The sequence below is a fragment of the Panicum virgatum genome, chromosome 9N (assembly GCF_016808335.1).
Source record: "Panicum virgatum strain AP13 chromosome 9N, P.virgatum_v5, whole genome shotgun sequence".
NCBI classification, from domain to species: domain Eukaryota; kingdom Viridiplantae; phylum Streptophyta; class Magnoliopsida; order Poales; family Poaceae; genus Panicum; species Panicum virgatum.
The window spans coordinates 51468156-51489201 of NC_053153.1; the positions used below are offsets into that span (position 1 = coordinate 51468156).

General features: G+C 46.8%; 3 protein-coding genes across 4 annotated transcripts; 1 reads left to right on the forward strand and 2 right to left on the reverse strand.

Annotated features, from left to right (window-relative positions):
• The first annotated feature begins 1713 nt into the window (after positions 1 to 1713).
• On the forward strand, positions 1714 to 3730 carry LOC120688124. The gene has a single exon (XM_039970298.1). The coding sequence runs from the start codon at positions 2610 to 2612 to the stop codon at positions 3495 to 3497; it is 888 nt and encodes a 295-aa protein (XP_039826232.1). The 5' UTR covers positions 1714 to 2609; the 3' UTR covers positions 3498 to 3730.
• Positions 3731 to 11158: 7428 nt separating this feature from the next.
• On the reverse strand, positions 11159 to 14106 carry LOC120688125 (nuclear intron maturase 2, mitochondrial-like). Its single transcript, XM_039970299.1, has one exon. It carries the CDS (start codon positions 14000 to 14002, stop codon positions 11783 to 11785), a length of 2220 nt encoding a protein of 739 aa, XP_039826233.1. The 5' UTR covers positions 14003 to 14106; the 3' UTR covers positions 11159 to 11782.
• A 487-nt stretch (positions 14107 to 14593) lies between these two features.
• LOC120688126 (SH2 domain-containing protein B-like) lies at positions 14594 to 20649 on the reverse strand. 2 transcript variants are annotated; one of them, XM_039970300.1, is made up of 12 exons: positions 20383 to 20649; positions 19797 to 19988; positions 19336 to 19536; positions 19166 to 19255; positions 18517 to 18591; positions 18261 to 18428; positions 16365 to 16694; positions 15995 to 16278; positions 15694 to 15856; positions 15246 to 15592; positions 15096 to 15161; positions 14594 to 15000 (listed from the first exon to the last, which is right to left on the reverse strand). In XM_039970300.1, the coding sequence occupies exons 1-12, from the start codon at positions 20557 to 20559 to the stop codon at positions 14967 to 14969; spliced, it is 2127 nt and encodes a 708-aa protein (XP_039826234.1). In that variant the 5' UTR covers positions 20560 to 20649; the 3' UTR covers positions 14594 to 14966. The 2 variants fall into 2 exon arrangements, with proteins under 2 accessions (XP_039826234.1, XP_039826235.1); XM_039970301.1 differs by having other exon boundaries at positions 14610 to 15000; positions 19797 to 19945; positions 20022 to 20562.
• Positions 20650 to 21046: the final 397 nt, after the last annotated feature.

Sequence of the window (21046 nt, forward strand, 5' to 3'; positions counted from 1 at the left end):
ATAAATAGCTACACAAATCTAAAAATATTGAAACTTAGATAGAGGTTCTAATTTAGTATTGGAAGTACACAAAAAAAGTTTCATACATATATCTAAGTCATAACATCCAGAAATAAAAAGCAAAACATTTTATTAGATCTAGCCAAGACTAGGGTTTCATCTAGTTACAAAGGTCAAATGGTGCTCAAATTTTTACACAACACTAATCATGGACTGCGCTACCTACCAGCCAAAAATCACCTATAGATTCTAAGTAGAACTCCTAGAACAATTATAGTCTATGAAATCTAATCTTTTTCCTAGATTAAAATACCGACATAAATTAAATATGTGCATGTAAAGAAAGTTGTAGATATTGTTGCAAGGATTCCAAAACAATTGGATTTGCATTTTTCCGATTTTTCTACGAATTTCTAGGAATTTTCAAAGTTTGCTGTTTTGAGTTCAAGGCGTTTTTGCACTTGGCCCCCTGGACTTTGGCTTCTTCTCAGGGAAAGTCCCTGGCCGCGAAACAGGGGAGCAAGGGCGGCGCCATTTCCGGCGTACAGGGTCTCCGGCGGTAGGGGATTCGAAGGGGAAAAGAGAGAGGGGCACAAGAGCTACCTTTGGAGGGGCTTGGAGCTCGCGGATGTGGACCGTGGTGGGCTCGCCGCGAAGAGGGCGGCCGGAGGCGGACTGAACCGGCGGCGGCGGCGCTCCAGAGGGAAAAGGAGGGGGTGGCCGGGTGCAGGAGGTTCAGGGCGGCGAGGTGGAGCTGGCTGAGGGGTCTGTGGGGTGCGAGGAAGAGCGGAAGGATGGGCTCCGCGGAAGCCTAGGAGCGGCGGCGCTAATGGCGGCCCTGGACACCGTAGGCAGCTCGGCCGGGAGCCTGGAGCAGGGAGTGAAGTAGAGGGGGAGGAAGGAGGCTCATTTGCGAAGCAAAGGGAGGGAGGAAAGCCAGGTGAGGGCGCGAGCGGCTGGGGAATTGGTTCACGGCACTGCATCGGCCCGTTCGTCGCCGTGGCGCACCGACGGTCGTCCTCGGCGTGCGCGCTAGGAAAGAGTGCCGCGTGGAGAATCCGAGAAGCTACGGGAGCAGCCGAGGTGGAGCGGACTGGGGGCGCGGTGAGGAAGCGGCGCGTGGCCGGGAAACGGCACACGGCCATCGGCTCTGCTCGGTCGGCAGGAACAGGGGAGGAAAGAGGGAAAAAGAGAGAGAAGTGAATTGATTGATTCAAAAATCAAATTTTTCTCAAGAATTCCTTTTGAAACAAAGAAAACTCTGAATACGAAAGTTGCAGAGAATTTAAAAACCTACAACTTTTATTTCAGGAAAAAGTTTATTCGAGCAAAGGTTTAAAAGTTATTTTAAATTTCCGAAAACTATAATTCAAATAACTTATCATTTCATGTGATTTTTATCATTTGTACCCCTAGCGTTCAACTAGACATTTACAAAGCTTTTCATGGTGAACATGTCTATTCATTTTCATAAACCTACTTGCTTTGGTTTGAAAGTTAATTGAGTTTCCTGACCTAGGCACACATACACATACACACATGCATTTGTTTTGACATTTCTTGGTTAAGGTACAAGATTTGGTGCTAAAGACCCTGGTTTAGCTAATGAAACACCTGGGGTGTTACATGCGCGCGCTCCAAGACCACCGGCAGCCACCAGGAGCTCGTGGGAGCAGGGGCAACATTAGATTGATGGGCATTTTTGTCCATTACTATATTTCTCTCCCCCGCTTATAAAAAATTGATATTTTATTGATTCCGGTGTTCATTAGCAAATAGTTACGGTTGAAAAATATCCATCAACAAAGATGAATTTTAGCGATGTCTTCAAACTAAAATCAAGATTGAAAGATGTCCGGCAGCAAAATTACCCTTCACATTGGGACCTTCCCGCCAGGCTGTGAGCTCACTGTGTCTCGTCTGTCTGTCATGAGCTGAAATTGTTGTTGATAACTTTTAACACGTGCTGTTTTCTTTCTAAAATTTACTCAATGTCAATTGATTTGACTATCCTTTTTTGCGTGCAGCTCATGAAAAATAAGCACCACATGGACCTGAGTGCCCGACATTTGAAAATCCGTGGCTCAAGTGCCTCACCAGATAACCACGTAGATATACTTGAGCCGAGACTTTCCGAGAGGAAGACTCTTGATTTTTATTCTCCTTCTCTTTTTCCTGGAAAAAAAAAGAAAAATAAAATGTAACAAGACTATCCTGCGCCGGACCCGCCCCCCACGGCACACCGTTTCCGAGTGTCACCCGCACGGCCGCACCCCGCGTCCTCTCCTCCCCCTCCCCTCCACCGAATAAATCCCAGCCATTACGGCGCCATTGCCGAGCCCAACCACTCTCCTCGCCCCCAGCGGAGCAGAGCAGAGAGGAGCGAACGGGAAAGCCAAGAAAATCCAAGCTGCACAGCGCGGTACAACGCTGGTAGCCTGCTCGTGGTATACAAAGCCGAGCACGCCAAAATCCAAACCCAACCAACCAACCAACCAACCGCGCCGCTCCTGTCTTCCGGTGTGCGCAGTGCCGGGCACCTCGCGATCTGCCTGCTTGCTCCTCCTCGGCGCGCGGCGGCGGTCGGCCGGCGTGATGAGCGCGGGGAGATGAGGTGCAAGCTCCACCCCTACGCCAACGCCGTGGGCGTCTGCGCGCCCTGCCTCCGGGACCGCCTCCTCGCGCTCGCCGCCGAGCGCGCGCAGGCCGCCGAGGCCAGCAGCGGCTGCGGGAGCAGCAGCTGCGGCAGCTCGCCCCCGCCCCTGCCCGCGCGGCGGCGCCGCCAGGGCGGACACGCCGCGGAAGGCGTGTTCCCGCGCTCCGTCTCGCCGTACGCCGCGCGCCGGCGCTCCGACGCCTGCGCGTACGCGACCTCCTCCTCGTCGTTGTCGCAGCAGCTGCAGCCCAACCTGCTCTTCTTCCGAACGCCGCAGGTCGGCCCCGCCGCGGCCGCCTTCCGCGCCGACGAGCCCGCGGAGGAGGGCGGCGGCAGGAAGAAGGCCGCGCAGAGGCGGTCCTTCTTGTCAGCGATCTTCGGCGGCGGCAGACGGCACCACGGCCGGGAAGAGCCGGCCAAGAAGGAGCCTCCCCGGCGGTCCACCTCGTGGCTCTCCGCGATCATCCGCCGAAAGCGGAGGCCGGTCGACCTGTCCGCCGCGGCGTCCTTCCCCGCGCCGCCCGCGCAGGTGGACGAGGAGCCCGAGTCCCCCAGCGGCAGCAGCAGCAGCTGGTGGTTCCCCTCGCCGTCGCCGGCCAGGCAGCCGCACCGCCGGCGGCACGGCGGCGGCGCGGGCGCCAGCGGGGACGGGATCTCGGGGTTCGCGGTGTGCCTGAGCCCGCTGGTCCGGCCCAGCTCCACCGGCGGCCGGCGCCGGTGCCAGCCGCCGGACCCGTCCGCCCTGGGGGACAGCCACCGGCGCCACGCGTCCGCCGGGGGCGCCGCGTCGTTCGGGCGCAACGCCTCCCGGAAGCTCGCCGACATGGGCAGGTTCCGATGACGCGCGCGGCTGCCTCCTCGCCGGCCGGTCAAATTCCTTTTTTTTCTTTGTGCTTTCTTGATCTCTTCTCCCCGGCTACAAATTTAAACCTCGACATTTTGTTAATCTCGAAGATGATGTGATGATGTATGCTATTGCTAGCGCTAGCTGCTAGGCGGCATGAGAGCGAAACCAAATTGGGAAAAAAAAGAAAATTTCAAATGGTAACTTGGAAGGATTTGGTTTGGATTGTAGCTATGCTTGTCAGTACTATCACATTAGCTCATTGCATCGGATCGGATTAGCTTGCACGGTTTTAAAATATTTCGTGCGAACTTTGACATCTGTTCGTGAGGAAGGCGTCAATGGCGACTTGGAAGGTATCACCACCGGTCACCTCTGACCTCCGACCCGCGACTTTGTCCGCTGCTGCTGTGCTGCGCTGGTGCAGAGTTGTTAGCCGCTGAGCTCGGCGCGGCGCCTGCTCGCGCATTCACTCGCCGGTGGTTGTCTGTTGGATTGGATCCTTCGTCTCCCGTCAGCAGCGTACTTCTGCTCCGCCTTCAATGGTTCTTCTTCTTCAGACAGTTTGTTCTTTTGGGGGAAAAAAAGTTCTTCAGACAATCGGACAGTCCGATCTGGCCCGGATTTGGAACACTAGCACCTGCTGCTGTAGCTGCAGCCTGCAGAAGCATGTGTGGGTGCACAGGCGAGTTCATGGGGATTGAGGATCCATAGGTGTTTAGGCCTTGTTTGGCTCCAGGACTTTTTTCAGAAGTCCCTATCACATCAAAAGGAATCTTACTATTTTATAGTATTAAATAAAATCTGTTTATAAATGTTTTTTGACAGCTGAGTGCTTTTTCGCGAGACGAATCTAATGAGCCTAATTAATTCACTGTAGCAAATTATGAATTAATTAGGCTTATTAGATTCGTCTCGCGAAAAAGCACTCAGCTGTCAAAAAACATTTATAAACATATTTTATTTAATACTATAAAATAGTAAGATTCCTTTTGATGTGATAGGAACTTCTGAAAAAAAGTTCTGGAGCCAAACAAGGCCTGTAGCTATCCGTGCACTGTGGATGGCCGATGCAAAACCTGCTGCAAGGAAAGGTGGCGATACTTCGGGCTTGTTTGGTTCCGGGACTTTTTTCAAAAGTCCCTATCACATCAAAAGGAATCTTACTATTTTATAGTATTAAATAAAATCTGTTTATAAATGTTTTTTGACAGCTGAGTGCTTTTTCGCGAGACGAATCTAATGAGCCTAATTAATCGATGATTGGCTACAGTGATGCTACAGTAACCATTCGCTAATCATAGATTAAGATACCTCATTAGATTCGTCTCGCAGTTTAGCCCCAGGGTTCTGCAGTTAGTTTTATAATTAATATTTATTTAATACTTCTAAATACTAAAAAGTCCCTAGGACTTTTTTGAAGTCCCTGTTTCTAAACACCCCCTTCATTCCGTACTGTGCGGTGCTTGGGGGGCCTTGAATAAACTGCATTAAAATAGTATTTCACGTAAATAACTATTGCTCCTTCCAAATTATAAGTTATTCCAAAAATTTTGGAGAGTCAAACTTTTTTTAAATTTGATCAAATTTATACAACAAGATAATAATATTTACGATACCAATTAAGTATCATTAGATTCTTTGTTAGTTATATTTTCATAGTATACCTATTTGATGTCATAAATCTTTGTGTTTTTTATAATTTTGGTTAAACATTGAGATAGTTTGACTCTCTAAAATATTTGAAATGACTTATAATTTAGAACTGATGGAGTATTCTTTAACAAAAGAATGATCAGCTGCCGAATTGCCACCTCTCGACGTGTCGCGAGAAGGCCTAACTCGTTTAGCTAGAGCGCGCGCGTTCACGGCGAGTCGCGCGACACAGCGCAAGACACGTCTCGAGCCGCGTCGGTCCGGTCGTCGCCTGTTGCCCTGGCATGGTTGACACTCGGGCACCGTACGCGGAGCGCGGGGGGCCGCAGGAGCCAGGAGCCAACTTAACTATTGGCAGGTCCGCGCCTTTGTTTCGGCCACTGGTGATGGAGCAGGTGGCGCTGTTGTGAGGAACTCGCAGGGAGAGATTATGATGGCAGCAGCAAGATTTTACAAACACCTACCGGATGTGTTAACAAGTGAAGCACTGGCGGCGCGGGATGGTGTGATGCTGGCTCAAGAGCTTGGAGTGGAGTAACTAATTCTGGAGCTTGATAATTCTACTCTAGTTGCATTGCTTTGTGCTATTGCAGGTCTTTGGCAAGAAATCCGGGAGCGTAGCAGGGTTTTCGTTCTTTTGATATTTCTTTTGTAAATAGGGAGGGCAATGAGGTAGCTCATCTGTGTGCGAGCAAGGCCTCGGAGTCATTTCCTTTGCTGTCCTGGTCTAGCTGCTTTCCGAACTGGCTAATGGAAGCAGTTAGCAAGTATTGTAATAACCCTGCGATTCAGTAATGAAGCTCCTTTCCTCTCAAAAAAAAAAAACTATTGGCAGGTCCGCGCGGCAACGCGTTGCGATGGAGCGTGGAGTCGGAGACCAATTCATCTTAAAAATTCATCATCAAATATCATGCATGCACAGGCCAACGGGACAGTGATCGGAGTGTCGAGCAGAATAAAATTCCCGTATCCAGCTCCAGCCTCGCGCCAAGACAGAGAGGCAAATCTGGTGATGCGATGCACACCTGCGTGAGGTCGAGGCGCGCGTGCCGCATCAAAAGGGAGCGAGAGCGGCTGCGCGCTCGATGCCGTTGCCCGTGGCGGCGGGAGCAGCAGCAGCGATGAGCCGAGGGCCGTTTAGTTCCCAAAAATTTTCACCCAAAAAATTTCACCTCCCCTTTAAACACATGTATAAAGCACTAAATGTAATTAAATAACAAAACTAATTACACAGTTTGGATGTACACGACGTGACAAATCTTTTGAGCCTAATTAGGGCATGATTAGCCATAAGTGCTACAGTAACCCACATGTGCTAATGATGCGGTCAAAGGCCTCAAAACATTCGTCTCGCGGTTTCCAAGTGACTTCTGAAATTAGTTTTTTAATTAGTGTTAGGAAAACCCTCCCGATATCCGGTCAAAGATCGGGGTGACACCCAAAAATTTTTGGGTTTAGGAACTAAACGGGCTCTGATTGCTCTTGGTGTAGGGAGGGTAGCATAGCATTTAGCAGCGCCATGGGAATGCGAGCGAGACCCAGACCGGGGGGATGACGATGATGGAAAGGGCCGCACGCCTGGGCGCCCGCGTATCATGACGCGGGCGCCGTCGCGCATGGCACGCCGTCATCATCCGCCCATCAGCGGGAGGGCCGGCCGGCCAGCCGCCAGGGGAAAAAGGAGCGGGGCTGGGCGCACCTGAGCAACAGCTCGCTCGCTCGCTCCTCCGCCCCGGCGTCTCCGTCGGAGCAGCCGGTCAGTGTCGAGGGCACAGCATCAGCTTCCCAGCCTGCACAATGTTCGGTGCCAGTCGATTCCTTTCCTCTCTACGGATGATGCCAACGCACCGCCCCCGTCGGCTCCGCAGCCACATGCCAGCCCGACGGATCACGCGGCAGGAACACGAGCACGAGCTCGCTTTTTTTTCTTCCAGTCACGATCAGGCCACACGGCACATGAAGATAGCCCTCTTTCTCACCTGAGACGACCCGACTCGAGCTCGTTGCATGCACGGCGTGGTGGTAGCAGCAAACACAAGGTTAGCGACGCCCCACCGGGTCAATTCAAACTGCCCCGGCCGCTCCGGCGAGCCCGTCGCTTTTCTCCGTCTTTCTTTCTCCGGCTGCCGGGTCGCCCAGGCCGAAAAGCTCCGTCTTCGACGTCGGCGAAAGCAACCGCCTGCGCGCACATAGAGATTAGAGACAGGCCATGTAATGCAAACAATTTTTTAGAGCGGAACCGGCACCAGACTTTCTGCAAAGTTTCTCGGGACGGAGGCACACATAACAAAACCCGTCGAGCACGCGGGTCGTCGTCTCGTCGATGGCGGTCGAAGCCGCCGTAGGTCCAGTAAAAGAGGCGTACAATGGGTTGGAGGTGCAGTCCCGGAACTGCCTCGTCAGCTTGCCTTGCCTTGCAGATAGTCGACAGCAGCAGTTAGTCCCGTCTGTTTGAACACTAGGAGTATTAATGTAGACTAACTATGAAACCAATTGCATAAATAGAGGCTAATTCACGAGATTAATTCATTAAACCTGATTAGACCATGATTTGACAATATTGTGCTGCAGTAAACATGTGCTAATGATGGGCTAATCAGATTTAATGGGTTCGTCTCGACAATTAGCCATAACTTATGCAATTAGTTTTGCAATTAGTCCTTAGTCCATCTAATTGGTGTTAAAAGCGAGGACTAAAGTTTAGGGCCCTGTTTAGATGCATAAAGCCAAAATGCAAAATTTTTATAAATCACTTGCATGGTGTATTAAATGTAGTCAAAAAATAAATCGCATTACACAAATAGACTGTAAATCACGAGACAAATCTAATGAACCTAATTAGGGCGCGATTAGATACTAAATTGCTACATTAATACTACAGTGAACATGCTCTAATGATGGATTAATTAGGCTCATTAGATTCATCTCGTAGTTTACAGACGAGATCTGTAATTAGTTTTGTGATTAGTCTACATTTAATAATTCAAATGTTGAAGATTTCCTTCCAAAAATGCAAAGTGATCTAAACAAGGGCATCCTTGTTGCAGTTCAAATTCCGTCCCCCAGTCGAGCTTGTGCTTTATTTAACAGGAAGTCTTGCACTCACTGCATCAGCACCGCCCTTCCAATCTTCTCTTCTCCAGCAATTTGGCATCTGAAAACATTTCATATAAATGCTTCTCATTGGTGAAATGCAAGATTGCAATCTTTTGTACCATGCATGTGCCCATGGAAAAAAAAAACTGAAGAGAGAGAGAGAGAGAGAGAGAGAGAGAGGAATGTGAAAGGTTCTACAGATTAGTGCTGTACGGTACAAGTCAACTGTGCATTGTGCTGTGGGGCAACAGCCAAGAAGCTCAGCTTTTAGGCGTTGAAAGAAACTTCGATATAGCAGAATGAAGCATGTTTGTGAACAACGGGTAGTGGTTGGTGCTCGATGGCATGTTGGAACAAGAATAAATAAAGCTGAGAGGGGCAGCTCGGTCATCCAACAACGTCTACTTGCTCCCCTCTACCAACCGTGAAAATATGAAACCAAAATATTATAACCAATGAGTAGGAGCGTCTTGTCAAAGGGAATATTAGTGGTAGATTGCCGTCTTTCCACATAAGTAACCACCCTTCCTCCTCACGCGAAAGTGCCAGGCAAAAAGCCTGATTTCCTTGCTAGCTGGTGCTGGTCAGATACCATACTTGCAGGGGAGCAATCTATCAGTGGCAGCCTGAGATTCTGAGAGTGATGGCAATAGATCGATCAAGCAATCAGATGGCCCAACTGTTGAAAGCTCTATTGAGAATCATAGTATAGATAGTCAAGGTGATACAGAACCTTGACGTTGGCACTTAAACCCCATTGTTAGGTTGCAAATGTGATTCCAGCTGATCTATAGAGAACCAATCTGTGGGGCCTCTATTTGTCTAAACTCATAAATCTTCTGGAAATTGTAAAATACTAAGGACATAAGCTTCTGCATGTTTTTAACACCCAGGGGCAGATGCTATACTGCATGTACTGTTTGTTGAAAGAATTTATTAAACATGATCAGCACACTATGTGTTATATCTAGGGGTGGTAATGGGCCATGGCCCTAATGCTCTCTTCACAATCCTATTGTCCCTTAATTTTTTTAGCTCAAAATTATATAAGATTAGAGCCCGGTCCTTTTAGAGTCCAGCCCTTAGATTATCTAGGCAAAAAATTAAGGCCCTTTACCAACCCTAGTAATATCAGGAAACTTCAGACCTATAACAGGTTTTTAGGAAGTGAATAAAAACAGTCACAAAAAAGGTACATTGGACCTCTCTAAAGACTCTGGATCAGAAGTGCCTCACATCAGTCTATAGTGGGAAACAATATCATGGCAACTGTTGAGAGCCTTCATGTCGACCACCATATCTATTGGCACAACAGAAAAATAGTAAAGTGAGACAATTGTCATACCTCAATGTGCTCCATGGGACCCAAGTTTCGCGTCAAAATCCATACTGCCATTTAGATCTGAAAATGGATGTTGGCATCAATGTTATGCAGATTGGTACAGCAGTAAGATAGCATGGAACAATAAAATCCAGAATAAACTGCAAACTGGAACAGGAACTCAGGAAGCACAAACTACAGCATGCGGGCACCAGTCACCTGTAGTGTATAGAAAGATGAAGACAAAAAGGGAAATTTTAAACTATAAACTTTTGATGACCCAAAAGGATTTTTTGAACACTTAAGATTGGTTTAACTTGGAGCTCAGATACCTATCTTGGCCACCAGATATAAATTATCAGAATAATACCGCGAGCTACTTTTACACACAATCAAGACAGATAATAAAACCCTGAAGATGAATAAAGTACAACTCCAAGGATTTACTAAAATTCATCAAAGGAAGAGAACATTATTTTGTCCTTTGCGGTCACTGAAACAATGACAATGTGATCCACATATATCACTATATCAAATAAACATTAACTAACATCTGATAATGAGATACATATCCTTCACTATTACTGTAAGCCACATTGTCCCAGTTATAATATTACACTGGTATCATCATGCAATATGATGCAATCCTCAACAATGCTCTTACAAGACAGTATACATTGCAAAGTCAAATTTACCATTAGCTGTACAATGTCCTGAGCGTTTGCTTCTACCTCTTGAGTTCTTTTGCTCTTCCTAGCAACTTTTCAGAATACAGTAGAAACAACGGTCAGTTCACTGCTGATTGCAAGATGTACTACAATAACACAAACTTTTTCCTGAAAACTGATCTGATTTTCTTTTTGCAAAAACTGATGGAAATTATGGTTAAAGCAGAAGGAACAAAATTGCAAGATTATGCAAGAAATGATTGCTCCAAAGAGTAAAATTTGCAGTTACAACCAGCACAACCTGATCATGGGCCACCTGATCCGATAAACCCGACCCGACCCAACCCGACAAAGTGACGGGTTGGGTACGGGCCGAAATATTTGACCCGAAACTCAAAAAAACCCTATCCAACCCGAAAATTACACACAAAAATGCGGTCCAACCCGAACCCGACCCGACCCTACCATGTTATGGGTTGGGCGCGGGCTAACATTTTTTAACTCGAAACCCGAAGTGACCCGACCCGACGGATGATCAGGTCGGTCAGAACGGAAGAAATTCTTCTTACTGAGACATAACAACCACAAGCAATGTCAAGTAATTGATGAAAATGAATTAGAACAAAGAATATACAAAGCATTAATTATGACCTAATGAAGGTGATATTGTTCCTTGCACTATTCAGGAAGCACTAGAAAAATAGAATATTGTGTGTACCAACAAATTTTGTTGGTCGTAAAACATTTTCAGCAATTTGAAATATGGCTGCCAGCAGGCATATGCTTGGAACACTAGTATTTAGTGAACCATTCAGGAAGCAGTAGACTTGAGTAAAGAAAATGAATAGTTAAACTACAAACAGCTACTGTTGACAAAAGCATTTCAGTTTCAGCTAAACACAAACAAGTGATAAAAATGCTGAACAACCAAATGCGATCCAAGTAGATATGAGCAATCAGGGGTTCTGAACACATCTTAAGGCTGATAAATGCTATGAACATCAGGCTTTGTTTCCTCTTCATTGCAAGGTCTGCTTCTTGATAAAAGATTAGAGTCAACATTTTGCACAAGCAGGACATTTGGATAGAATGTGTACACAGTTTTTTTTTTCTATGTAACTTTTAAAATGCATAAATAGGCTTAGTAAAATCTTAATAAACATCATGATTGATATATGAGACCCTGCATGTGGCACGCGATTTGGCACCAAAATGTAATCTCCACTAGTTCCATGAATATTATACTGGGTCGAAGACTCAGTCATGTTTGAGCACAACAGAAAGAATTCACCATAGCCCTTAGCAAGTCAGCATTAAGAAATGGGCTTGACTGATGCAGCTGCACAACTATCGTGTCCCTGAGCAGGAAGCAAACATCTGCCTAGGTCACCATGACCCCAGTCAGGAAAGAGATCATCGATGGACTTGCTGATGCAGCTGTCATCTCCTTGAGCGTGAAGCAATTGGTTTCGTGTAATCCAATGTCACCAACCAACCATCTAGTCAAATTTTTTTGGGAAGTTTACAGAGATCACCAATACTCATGACATCTCAGCAAACTTTGGGAAACGCTGACAGCCCTCATTTCCTAGTTCTTTTTCAGCCAATTCATCAGTATCTGAACCAAGGTCTTCCGTCGATTCATGGGCATCACTATCTTTTGAAGAAGGAAGTAACACTGCATTTTTCTTGTAGCCCCATACAAACATTGAAATATAATCTTGTGGTGTTATAAGCCCCTCCTCTCTAATGCAAGCTCGCTGCTCCTCCAACGTTTGTTGATCTGTGAGCTTTATATACTCCAGCAAAATCTTCTCATGGTCTGGCCGCCATCCACTAGGTAACGGCGTGTAATCAGGATCAGGAACCATCGACATCCTTGTATACTGAAGACCATCAATTGAGTCCACAAGGCCCATTCTCAGAAGATTGTGATACTCTGGTGACTGTCCTTTCTTATCCTTCAATGGCCGACTAAGGTTCCTTGATGCAATCTTATAGACCTTTGCCCTTGACCGCAGCTTGTACTTGGCAGCATATAACTTTGCCAAAGAACCCCTTATAATATAAGAACAGAAGTTAACAACCTTTTTGCGATTATCAGCATAGCGGTACCACTCTGCCATTGTCAATAAAAGCTTATTCATCTGAGAATTTGTATGAGCTTGTGTGGCATGGAACATACGGAAGCATGGTTGTGGGTCTGGTTCCCGGTCTCCTTTCAAAAACTCAAGCTTTCTGAACTGTTTGATGCACTGCTTCAAACTAGCTGTCACCGATAGCAGTGTACCAACCCCCTTCTCACTTATGATCTTTCCACCTGTGGCTGTGTAACGCAGTGTTGGATACACAACTCGACGGCACAGCACATGATCTAGGAACATGATCCCTTTAGTGATGTGCTCAATAGGGAGGTTTTCGTTATCAAGTTTGATCCGGAACCGCTGATCACAAAATTCAACAAGCTGCTTCCGGAGCACCGCTGCATCGGCTCTTGGCCCCCTCACACCAATCAAGAAATGGCCACCATATCGAATGTAGTCCACCTTCCTTGTCTTGTCAGGACCACTCGTGGGAACAAACTCCGGCCATGATGTATTACCTTGCTCAATACCATCATCCCCTCCCACAACATCCGACTTGGACGGCTTGTAAAACTCCTTAATCTTCTCTTCCATCCACTTATCAAGCTCATCCAGGCAAACATTGGCAAGCAATGGGCTCAGCACCCCACAATGTCCCCAATCAGGCTGCATCTGTGCCTCCTCCGGTGCAAACCCGAAGAATGTCTGCAACCAGTAAGGGTCAGGCTTCGGCTCCCCCTCCGGCAGCACCTTCTTCTTCTGGTACTTCCTCTTCGTTTTCTTCTTCTTTACCCCGGCATCATCACTTGCAGTCACCACCGGGGTGAGTAGCGCCGAGCGGATCAAATCCACCACCTTCTTATCACACACATCACGGATAAGAGCACCGACCACAAGTGCAGGATCAGGCGAGTGCAGGAGTGGGGAGAGGTCGCCCTTGATATACCAGAGGTATGGAGCGAAGCTGCGGCGGATGGTGCGGATAGCAGCATGCGGGGATCGACCAGGGCGGAAGGCGAAGGACTTCGGCGAGAACCTGGCCTCGTAGACGGGCTCGAGCAGGAGCAGGAGCAGCTCCTGCACGACGCGGTCCTGGAAAGGCGGCGGACCGGGAGTTGTGAGGAGGGCGCGGAGCTTACGCTTGGAGAGGGTGGCGAGGTCGGGCGCGTTGGCAGCGCGCGGGGACTGGAGGAAGGGGGTGAGGCGGTTGCCGAAGCGGAATCGAGCGTCGAGGACGGCGTTGCGGAGCGAGAGGAGGGAGGCGAGCGTGGAGGCCGGGATGGAGGAGCGCGGCAGGTAGGAGCCGGTCTCGTCGGCGTACGCCTTCTGGTAGGCGAGCACCCACAGCTCGAGGCGCGAGAGGAAGGGGGTGAGTGACTGGGGCGGTGCGGGAGAGGCGGAGGCGGAGGCGGAGGCGGCGGCGGCGCGGAAGGAGGAGACCCAGATTGAGGCGGTGATTGCGACCGGGTCGTCGCGGAGGAGCTGCGTCGGGTCCAAGGGGTTACCGCTCCCGCCACCGATGGCTCCGGCGACGCTTCGGCTTGTGGAGGCGTTGGGGTCGGCGACAAATTGGTGGCGCCGCGGGGGAGCGGGTGGGTGGGGGTGGTGAGAGGCGATGGAGGAGAAACCCCGGAGGCGGAGGAGGGAGGTGAGAAGCGCGCGGCGAGGCGGCGGCATCGGAGGAGGCTAAAACCCTCTCGGTGGCCCGTGGCCGGCGGCGCGGTGGGGTTTTGGCCTTGTTTGATGGGGTGGGGAAGTGCCGAAAGGGTGGCGTGTGCACGGCGACGGCGGCGGAGCGGGCGGGCGGCGGGGGGCCGGGGACGGGGAGGGTGCCGCGGGCTAGTGGGCTTTGATGGTGGCGGTCCAATGGGCTTTCTTTGGCCCTCCAAAATGATGTGTATACGTTAGAGCCAGTGAGCCACAAATATGCAGTACAGATATGAGATATGCTCCTCTCGGCTTCAAACAGAGGGATCATAAAGGAAGCTAAAAATCTAAAAAGAAACTTTAGATAGGCCTCGTTTGGTTTTGTAGCGCGCTAGTGAATAGTGACACTTTGACCGATTATTACGGTGTCAAACAAAGTCAGTTTACAAAACCAACTCCAGAACCCCGCGCTAGTGACCCTGAAGAATCTAACGAGGCCTTTGACCGCGCGATTAGAGGATGGTTATTGTAGCATCACTGTAGCAAATCATCGATTAATTACCGTCATTAGATTCGTCGCGAAAAGTTACACCCATTCCCAAAAAAGTTTTGCAAATAGACTTCATTCAATCCTTCATGCGGGAAAGATTCTCTTCTAGCGCTAGGATTCTAGCGCGCATCCAAACAAGGCCATAGGTGAATCATCAGCTTACGTACATGTATTGGAGCAACTAAGAAAACCTCCAATTTTGACTTTCGAGGCACCAGATAGCAGATGCTACTGTTTGGTTTTGTTTTCTGAAGCAACTACGCTAAATCTGACTAGTATGACAACATATCCTCTCTTTGTACGAAGGCTACCGATTTACAAGTTGTACAGGGTAACAACAGCAACAGGCAATAGATGCTATGGGCTATGGTCTTTGGTGGTCTTTGGATGGCGATGAATTTGGATGCATTAACCCCCTGACCCTCTTTGGATCACGTTCCTGGATCATCTGCGGATGGCGGTTGGGAGGCGATCAACCCTGCGTTTGAATGGAGTTGGAATGAGAACAGCTTTAACCATTTTGCAAGTACTGGACGGAACAGTGCCTTCGACTTGGAGTTTAGAATGCTTTACCTGCCCAATTGGGATAGTTCAGGTTCCTGCAACAGCAAATCTTGCAGGTTCTCAGCCGTAGCAGCACTGTCCAGTGGAAAAGAGTAAGATTCAGTAACTTCACTGCAAATAGAATCTAGAAGGCAGGGAAACATGTCATTCTGAACACACCTGGAATCAAGAGAGAGTAGTCTATGATGAATTGAGTTGTCAGAGCCAATGTAGGTGACAACCAGGTTTCCAGCATCTGGATGTGGCCAGCTTCTGGTGGTAGGAAATCTGAGAACAAATGTCCCTGGCTCCTTCAACAGTTCCTTGGAACTTCTTAGTGCATTCTCCGCTTCCTGTATTGTAATAAATCCCTCTATCCATTTAGGTGATCTGCAATCCCACAGCTTTTTAATTTTGTCTCTTGACAACGTAGCAGCCACTGGGTATAACCAGCACCATAGGCGATCAAATTCGTCTCTTCCAATATCCTCGCCACAACCAGCAATTCCTCTCAAGACCTCGAGGTCCTGAAGCAGTAAACGGTAGGCAATTAAACATTTATTTCCTGCACTAATTACAAAACTAGAGAGTTGAGGTACAGAGGCCATGTGTAGAAGTTAAGTTTTACCTGCTCTGACAAACCCCTACTCGCAGAATGGGCAATGTCCATAAATTTTGTTATGATTCCAGGAATGGCAGATGACCAAAGAGCACGTTCATTGTTCTTTGAGATCATGCTCCAAGTATCGGCACCCTCTCTGAGAAATCGCTTAGACATCAATATTTGGTTTCTGGAAGGGCAGGAGAAAATAAAAATTAATTTAGACATCAATATTTGGTTTCTGGAAGGGCAGGAGAAAATAAAAATTAATTTCAACGACATGAGAGGAAACATTTAACAAAAATATAGCGCTCAAGAATTTAGTTACCTGTGGTGGGAGCATCCACTGTACAATGAGATCTGATCCGCAAGTTTTACCAGGTCTTCTTTGTTAAAAGTAGGAGCTGCACCTCTAAGAAACTTTGACCGGTCATATGTGCTATCTAGACAGTATCTGAAAACAACAGCATCTGAAAAGGTTTCAACATCATCTGCATCTGACCCACTCCAAGAACTTCCTGAACCAAAGCTGTCAAAGTTGGATGTTGAAGTGTCTGTCCCCATGGCATTCTGTGCTTCTTTGCTTAGCACCATCTTCCTGGCGTGCTTATTCTGTAAACCGATAATAATAATAATCAAAACAAGAAATCACAAACTAGAACAACTGGGAAAGCACTTCAATCTAGCTCATCCATTACCTGTGATAGTATTTTGTTTGTCTCTACTACCTTCGCCATTCCATCACCTTCTATCTTGGGAAACTTGGGTGTATGGGAATGCGCTACTGAACTTTGGCCATGAGAATGTGAGTGACCATTTACTCTGTCAGCATTAACTAAACCTTGGAGGAAGTCAGTTTCATCTGCCGTTGCAGAACTCACCCGCTTTCCAGAACCCAATGGGCGGATGGTGCGGTTTCGAGATATACAGCAAATTGTTTTGGAATATGCCTCCAGAAAAGGATATCTCCGCATGTGAAGTGTAGAAAATCGAATACGGAAGAGCTTATTGTCGCATTTGGAGGAGAGCTGGAACAATCAGACATAATGTCATGGACAAAAATCAAGTGACTAATACAACAAATTTAAAAACAATTGTATGGATACACATGTGCTTTAGATAGCGAGCTATCAGCTCAACTTCTTTGGATATGAGCATCACTTGTAGCTTGTGGATGCTGTCAGTATGTGCAACTGCTGGGCTGCGTGCAGGAACTGCTATTGTACGGACATTTAAGTTTCTTTAGCAGTGAGATTTGATATTAGAAAAAAAAATGACCACGTGGGGAGACTCCCCCCCCCCCCCCCCCCAAGGCTTTGTTCTAAGTAGGTGTCGTGCTTTGAACCCAGGTCAGGACAGGAGTTCAACGCTCTAACCGGTGCACTGCGAGAAGCTTGGCGGATTTGAGATGTAAGATTCAAAAGGTTATCCATAGCACCCCAAAGTGAACTTTACATGAATAGTGAATATGTAGTGTTAGTGTGACATACTAACATATCAGTCTTTTTTAGCTCTGTCGCCTGCCACCGACTTTGTCTACCTGCTCATCACCAATGATCCAACAGCTGCACCTGTGCTGTAATGATCTAAACCGTTCCAATGATCACACATATAGAACTAGCTGAGTTGTTTTATTTCATTTCTGTAAACTTAGCACCCCTTGCCGACTATATTGGATCTTTTGAGGCCACTGGAGAGAAGAAAAGAGCAATAGAGAGGGGAGAACCTCATTTGGAATTAGGTAATATTTATCGACCACAGACAGGAATGGGATCCATATTGTGGCTCCAAGCCTGGTTTCACAAACAGTTTGGGTGTCCATTTAACACAGACATGAAACACGGGAAACAGATAACTGCCGGAGAGCAGTTGGTAGAGGCTCGAAGTGAGAGCCCACCCACCCAGGCTCGAACCCGGCTGCTCGCAAATTTTAGGAAGGAGCAAATCCTCCCTTTATACCTCCAAAATAAACAATAGAAACAATTCACCTACATGGTATAAAAGGTATAGGAATTTATTTGCGTGCAAGTGCCATTCCGTAGTTATTTCTAGCAATTGCAGTCTCATCCTAAATAGCCAGTTTATACATTACAGATATTTTTTTTTCAAAATGCAAAAGAAATCAATGCGAATATATAAAAAGCATGAGAGACACCAACCGATAACTATAATACACTAAAATCTTCTTTATCACTTACATCCACCCACATGACCCCCAAAAGGAAAGCTATGAAAGTCATTTATTCAACAACCTAAAACTGGGCCAAAAATCTAATAGGAAAAAAAGATCAATCCAAAGAGGCCTTCAAAATGCCTTTGTACAGAACAAGACATTATTGCCACATGCCATAAGCAATTACAATGGTCTGTTTTGCATGTACAGGCCACCATAGAAAAAAACATACCAGTTGCAGCCTCTACTAGGCTATCGCACTGTTGAAGAGAACCATTCAAAACTCTGCTTCCAACAGTGAGATATGAAAGACAAATAATTGTATGCTCCATCCAGTGGCAGCCAGACAATCAAATGTCAACACAAACCGAAGTCAGATGTATATATGTACTAAAGAATTTTTACATCTGGAGAAACCCACCTGTGATATTTTGAGTTTAAAAAGTGCACGTCCATGAATAATTGGAAGAGGCCTGCTTATAGCTGGGTATTCAAGTCCTTCACAGGTAATAAGTAAGGGAGGCTCTGAATCATCCCTTGATTTTTCAACTACCATTCCATTGTCAGCATAGACAAGCGAAGCAACAACCTAGAATATGTATAAATTCATAAGAACACTAAATAACCAATTAAAGCAGTTGGCCCAATAGATTAAAATTATTAAGCAAACAAAGAACCTCTTTATCCTTCACAGGTTCACCAAAAGCATTGATTAATACTACTTCCAATATGAAGTTTCTCCTGCAAGATGCCTGCATCAATAGATATGCCCATAATTAGGGAATATTGGGTTATTATATTTGACTTAATATGTAAATTTGATATATGGAAACAAATATATTTTAGTATTTTTCTCAAATTCAAGTATGATTTCTCGAGTTAGGGTGTGTTTAGATCACTTTGCATTTTTGCGTTTTTAGAAGGGAATCTTCAATATTTGAAGTATTAAATGTAGACTAATCACAAAACTAATTACAGATCTCGTCTGTAAACTACGAGACGAATCCAATGAGCCTAATTAATCCAACATTAGAGCATGTTACTGTAGCAATTTAGTGTCTAATCACGTCATAATTAGGCTCATTAGATTCGTCTCGCGATTTACAGTCCATTTGTGTAATGTGATTTATTTTTTGACTACATTTAGTACACCATGCAAGCGATTTACAAAAAATTTGCGTTTTGGGATCTAAACAAGGCCTTAGTTTTTACCTGTCATATTTTACTGAAACACAGAGAATTTTCTCCATCTGGGTAAAAATAATTAAAACCAACAGAGAACAAGCAGTTCCCATCAGAAAACAGCATGACGGGCATCATCCTTACCTTCCCGCCCACAACGTTCCAAATGCCATCATCACACTCTTCAATTCCATCAGAGGATGAGTAGTCAATATATAACTTAAATGGTGGGTTCTGCAATTCAATGAGAATATCACAAAATCAACACCTTCACAAGCAAAATATTGTCCATGCTATTAGCTTAGATGAATCACCTTTGCATATTGTTCTTGTATAGTTCCTAGTACTGATGACACCTCAATATTATACATATAGCCTTCAAGCTTGCTGTCATTTCCGACTAAGCTAATTTTGTTTGCATCCTCCTGATGGTCTGGCTCATCAGATAGGGAACAAAGATGAATCTCAGCAGTTAGGTCGCCGTTGACGTGAAGACGTATGACATTGTCAGTAACCTGGCACAGGTAGATACAAAGTGATGTTAAATAAAACCACCATTCTGAAAAGGCGGAGGGAAATTAACATTTGGACATAGCAGGAAACAAAGCTCTTGATACATGCTGCATGTAACAATGTTTCAATAAATACAGATATACACAAGAAACAAAAGTGAGGGAAAATATAGCCTATGTTGTCATGCGTATTTTCATCTGGGGATACAAATGCAAAGGTATTAATTAGATAAGGGGCAGCGTCTATGGTTGTTAGATCATACCTCACACCCAATGTGGAACCATTTCTCAAGAGGACATTCGCTTGTAGATGATAGATTGGTCGTGTCGGTCCATGGATAGGAACTAGCAGTAGCAGGAGCTTCTTTGTGTAGCCTCATCAATGGGAAGAGAAGCAGTTTATTTCCTTCACCTAAAGCAAGAAATGGTAACTTATTGTCATCTCCCGTGGTGACCTGCACGATCAAGAAATCCAACCAATTTAGCACCTATTCTGATACTGAAACTTCACAAGGAAACCCAGGGATACTCTTCACTTTTCTCGACGACAAAATTTCCCCTGAAACTGTAAGCACGAAATTTCCTCAAACTACATATTGGAAAAAGATCAGTAGAGGTTCCTGAGTCCTGACCAAGATTTTGCTATGCAGTGTGCTGCAGAAAGGACAGCCCAGATCCAATATTAACCGAGTAATTTTGAGGATATAAAACACTCAACACAAAAATACAGACCACAAAAGCAGCACCAATTCCTCTCTCCATGTAGCCATCGGAAAAGAAAACAATTCCTGCAGAAGCCATCGCCAAGAAACCTCCCAAACCCCGTGGAGAGAGAATAATCCATCCAACCTGGTGGAGGATCACAGAGGACGGCCTCGCGGAGTTGGACAGGTAGAGCCAGAAGCAGACGGCGAAGCCTCCTCCCCCGCCGCCTCGGGCCGTTCCCGGGTCCAGCTCGACGCGCACATCGCGCAGGTCGCGGTAGCCACCGTCGCTCCCGCCGCATTCCGATCCCGGCGCCGCCATCGCGCCCAGGGGTCGCGGGTGAGGGTTTGCCTGCCCCCTTTCGGCGCGTCGGCTCGGGCGATGAACTGAAGGATGGTCCGTTAACGGTTTGTGCTCCGGTGATGACTGATGGGGGTTGGAGGAGTGGGTGGAGAGAAAGAAATCTGGAGCCGCCGATTTGGGGTTGGGCTGCTCCTATCCGTCGGATCAGGGGCGGGCCCAAGATGTAAGATTAGAGTATTCAATATTTTCAAAGAATAAAAAATCATTTTTTTAGCTGCTTCTGTAGCCGCAGGCCGCTCGTATGTCGTAGGCAGTCGGCGCCCACCATTCCGTTAGAGTTTGTTGCCACCGGCCGAAAACGGAAAGAACGCGGCTATGCGGGATTGGGGAAGTGGAATTGGAATGGATAGAGCGGAGATCAAGTCAGTGCTGGTTGGGAGTCACTGGTGGTCCGTCGTGGTTTAGATTAGAGGAGGGGAGTGGAATCGGTGTTGGTTGGGAGTCA

What these genes read in the sequence shown, in the direction of transcription:
- LOC120688124 (XM_039970298.1), top strand. Translation starts at nt 2,610, where the DNA reads ATGAGGTGCAAGCTCCACCCCTACGCCAACGCCGTGGGCGTCTGCGCG.
- LOC120688125 (XM_039970299.1), bottom strand. Translation starts at nt 14,002, where the DNA reads ATGCCGCCGCCTCGCCGCGCGCTTCTCACCTCCCTCCTCCGCCTCCGG.
- LOC120688126 (XM_039970300.1), bottom strand. Translation starts at nt 20,559, where the DNA reads ATGGCGGCGCCGGGATCGGAATGCGGCGGGAGCGACGGTGGCTACCGC. An exon ending in TTAAACTCAAAATATCACAG is followed by an intron (nt 16,695 to 18,260) that starts GTGGGTTTCTCC and finishes TGATTGTTCCAG; the next exon opens with CTCTCCTCCAAATGCGACAA. An exon ending in AGTGGATGCTCCCACCACAG is followed by an intron (nt 15,857 to 15,994) that starts GTAACTAAATTC and finishes CTGCCCTTCCAG; the next exon opens with AAACCAAATATTGATGTCTA.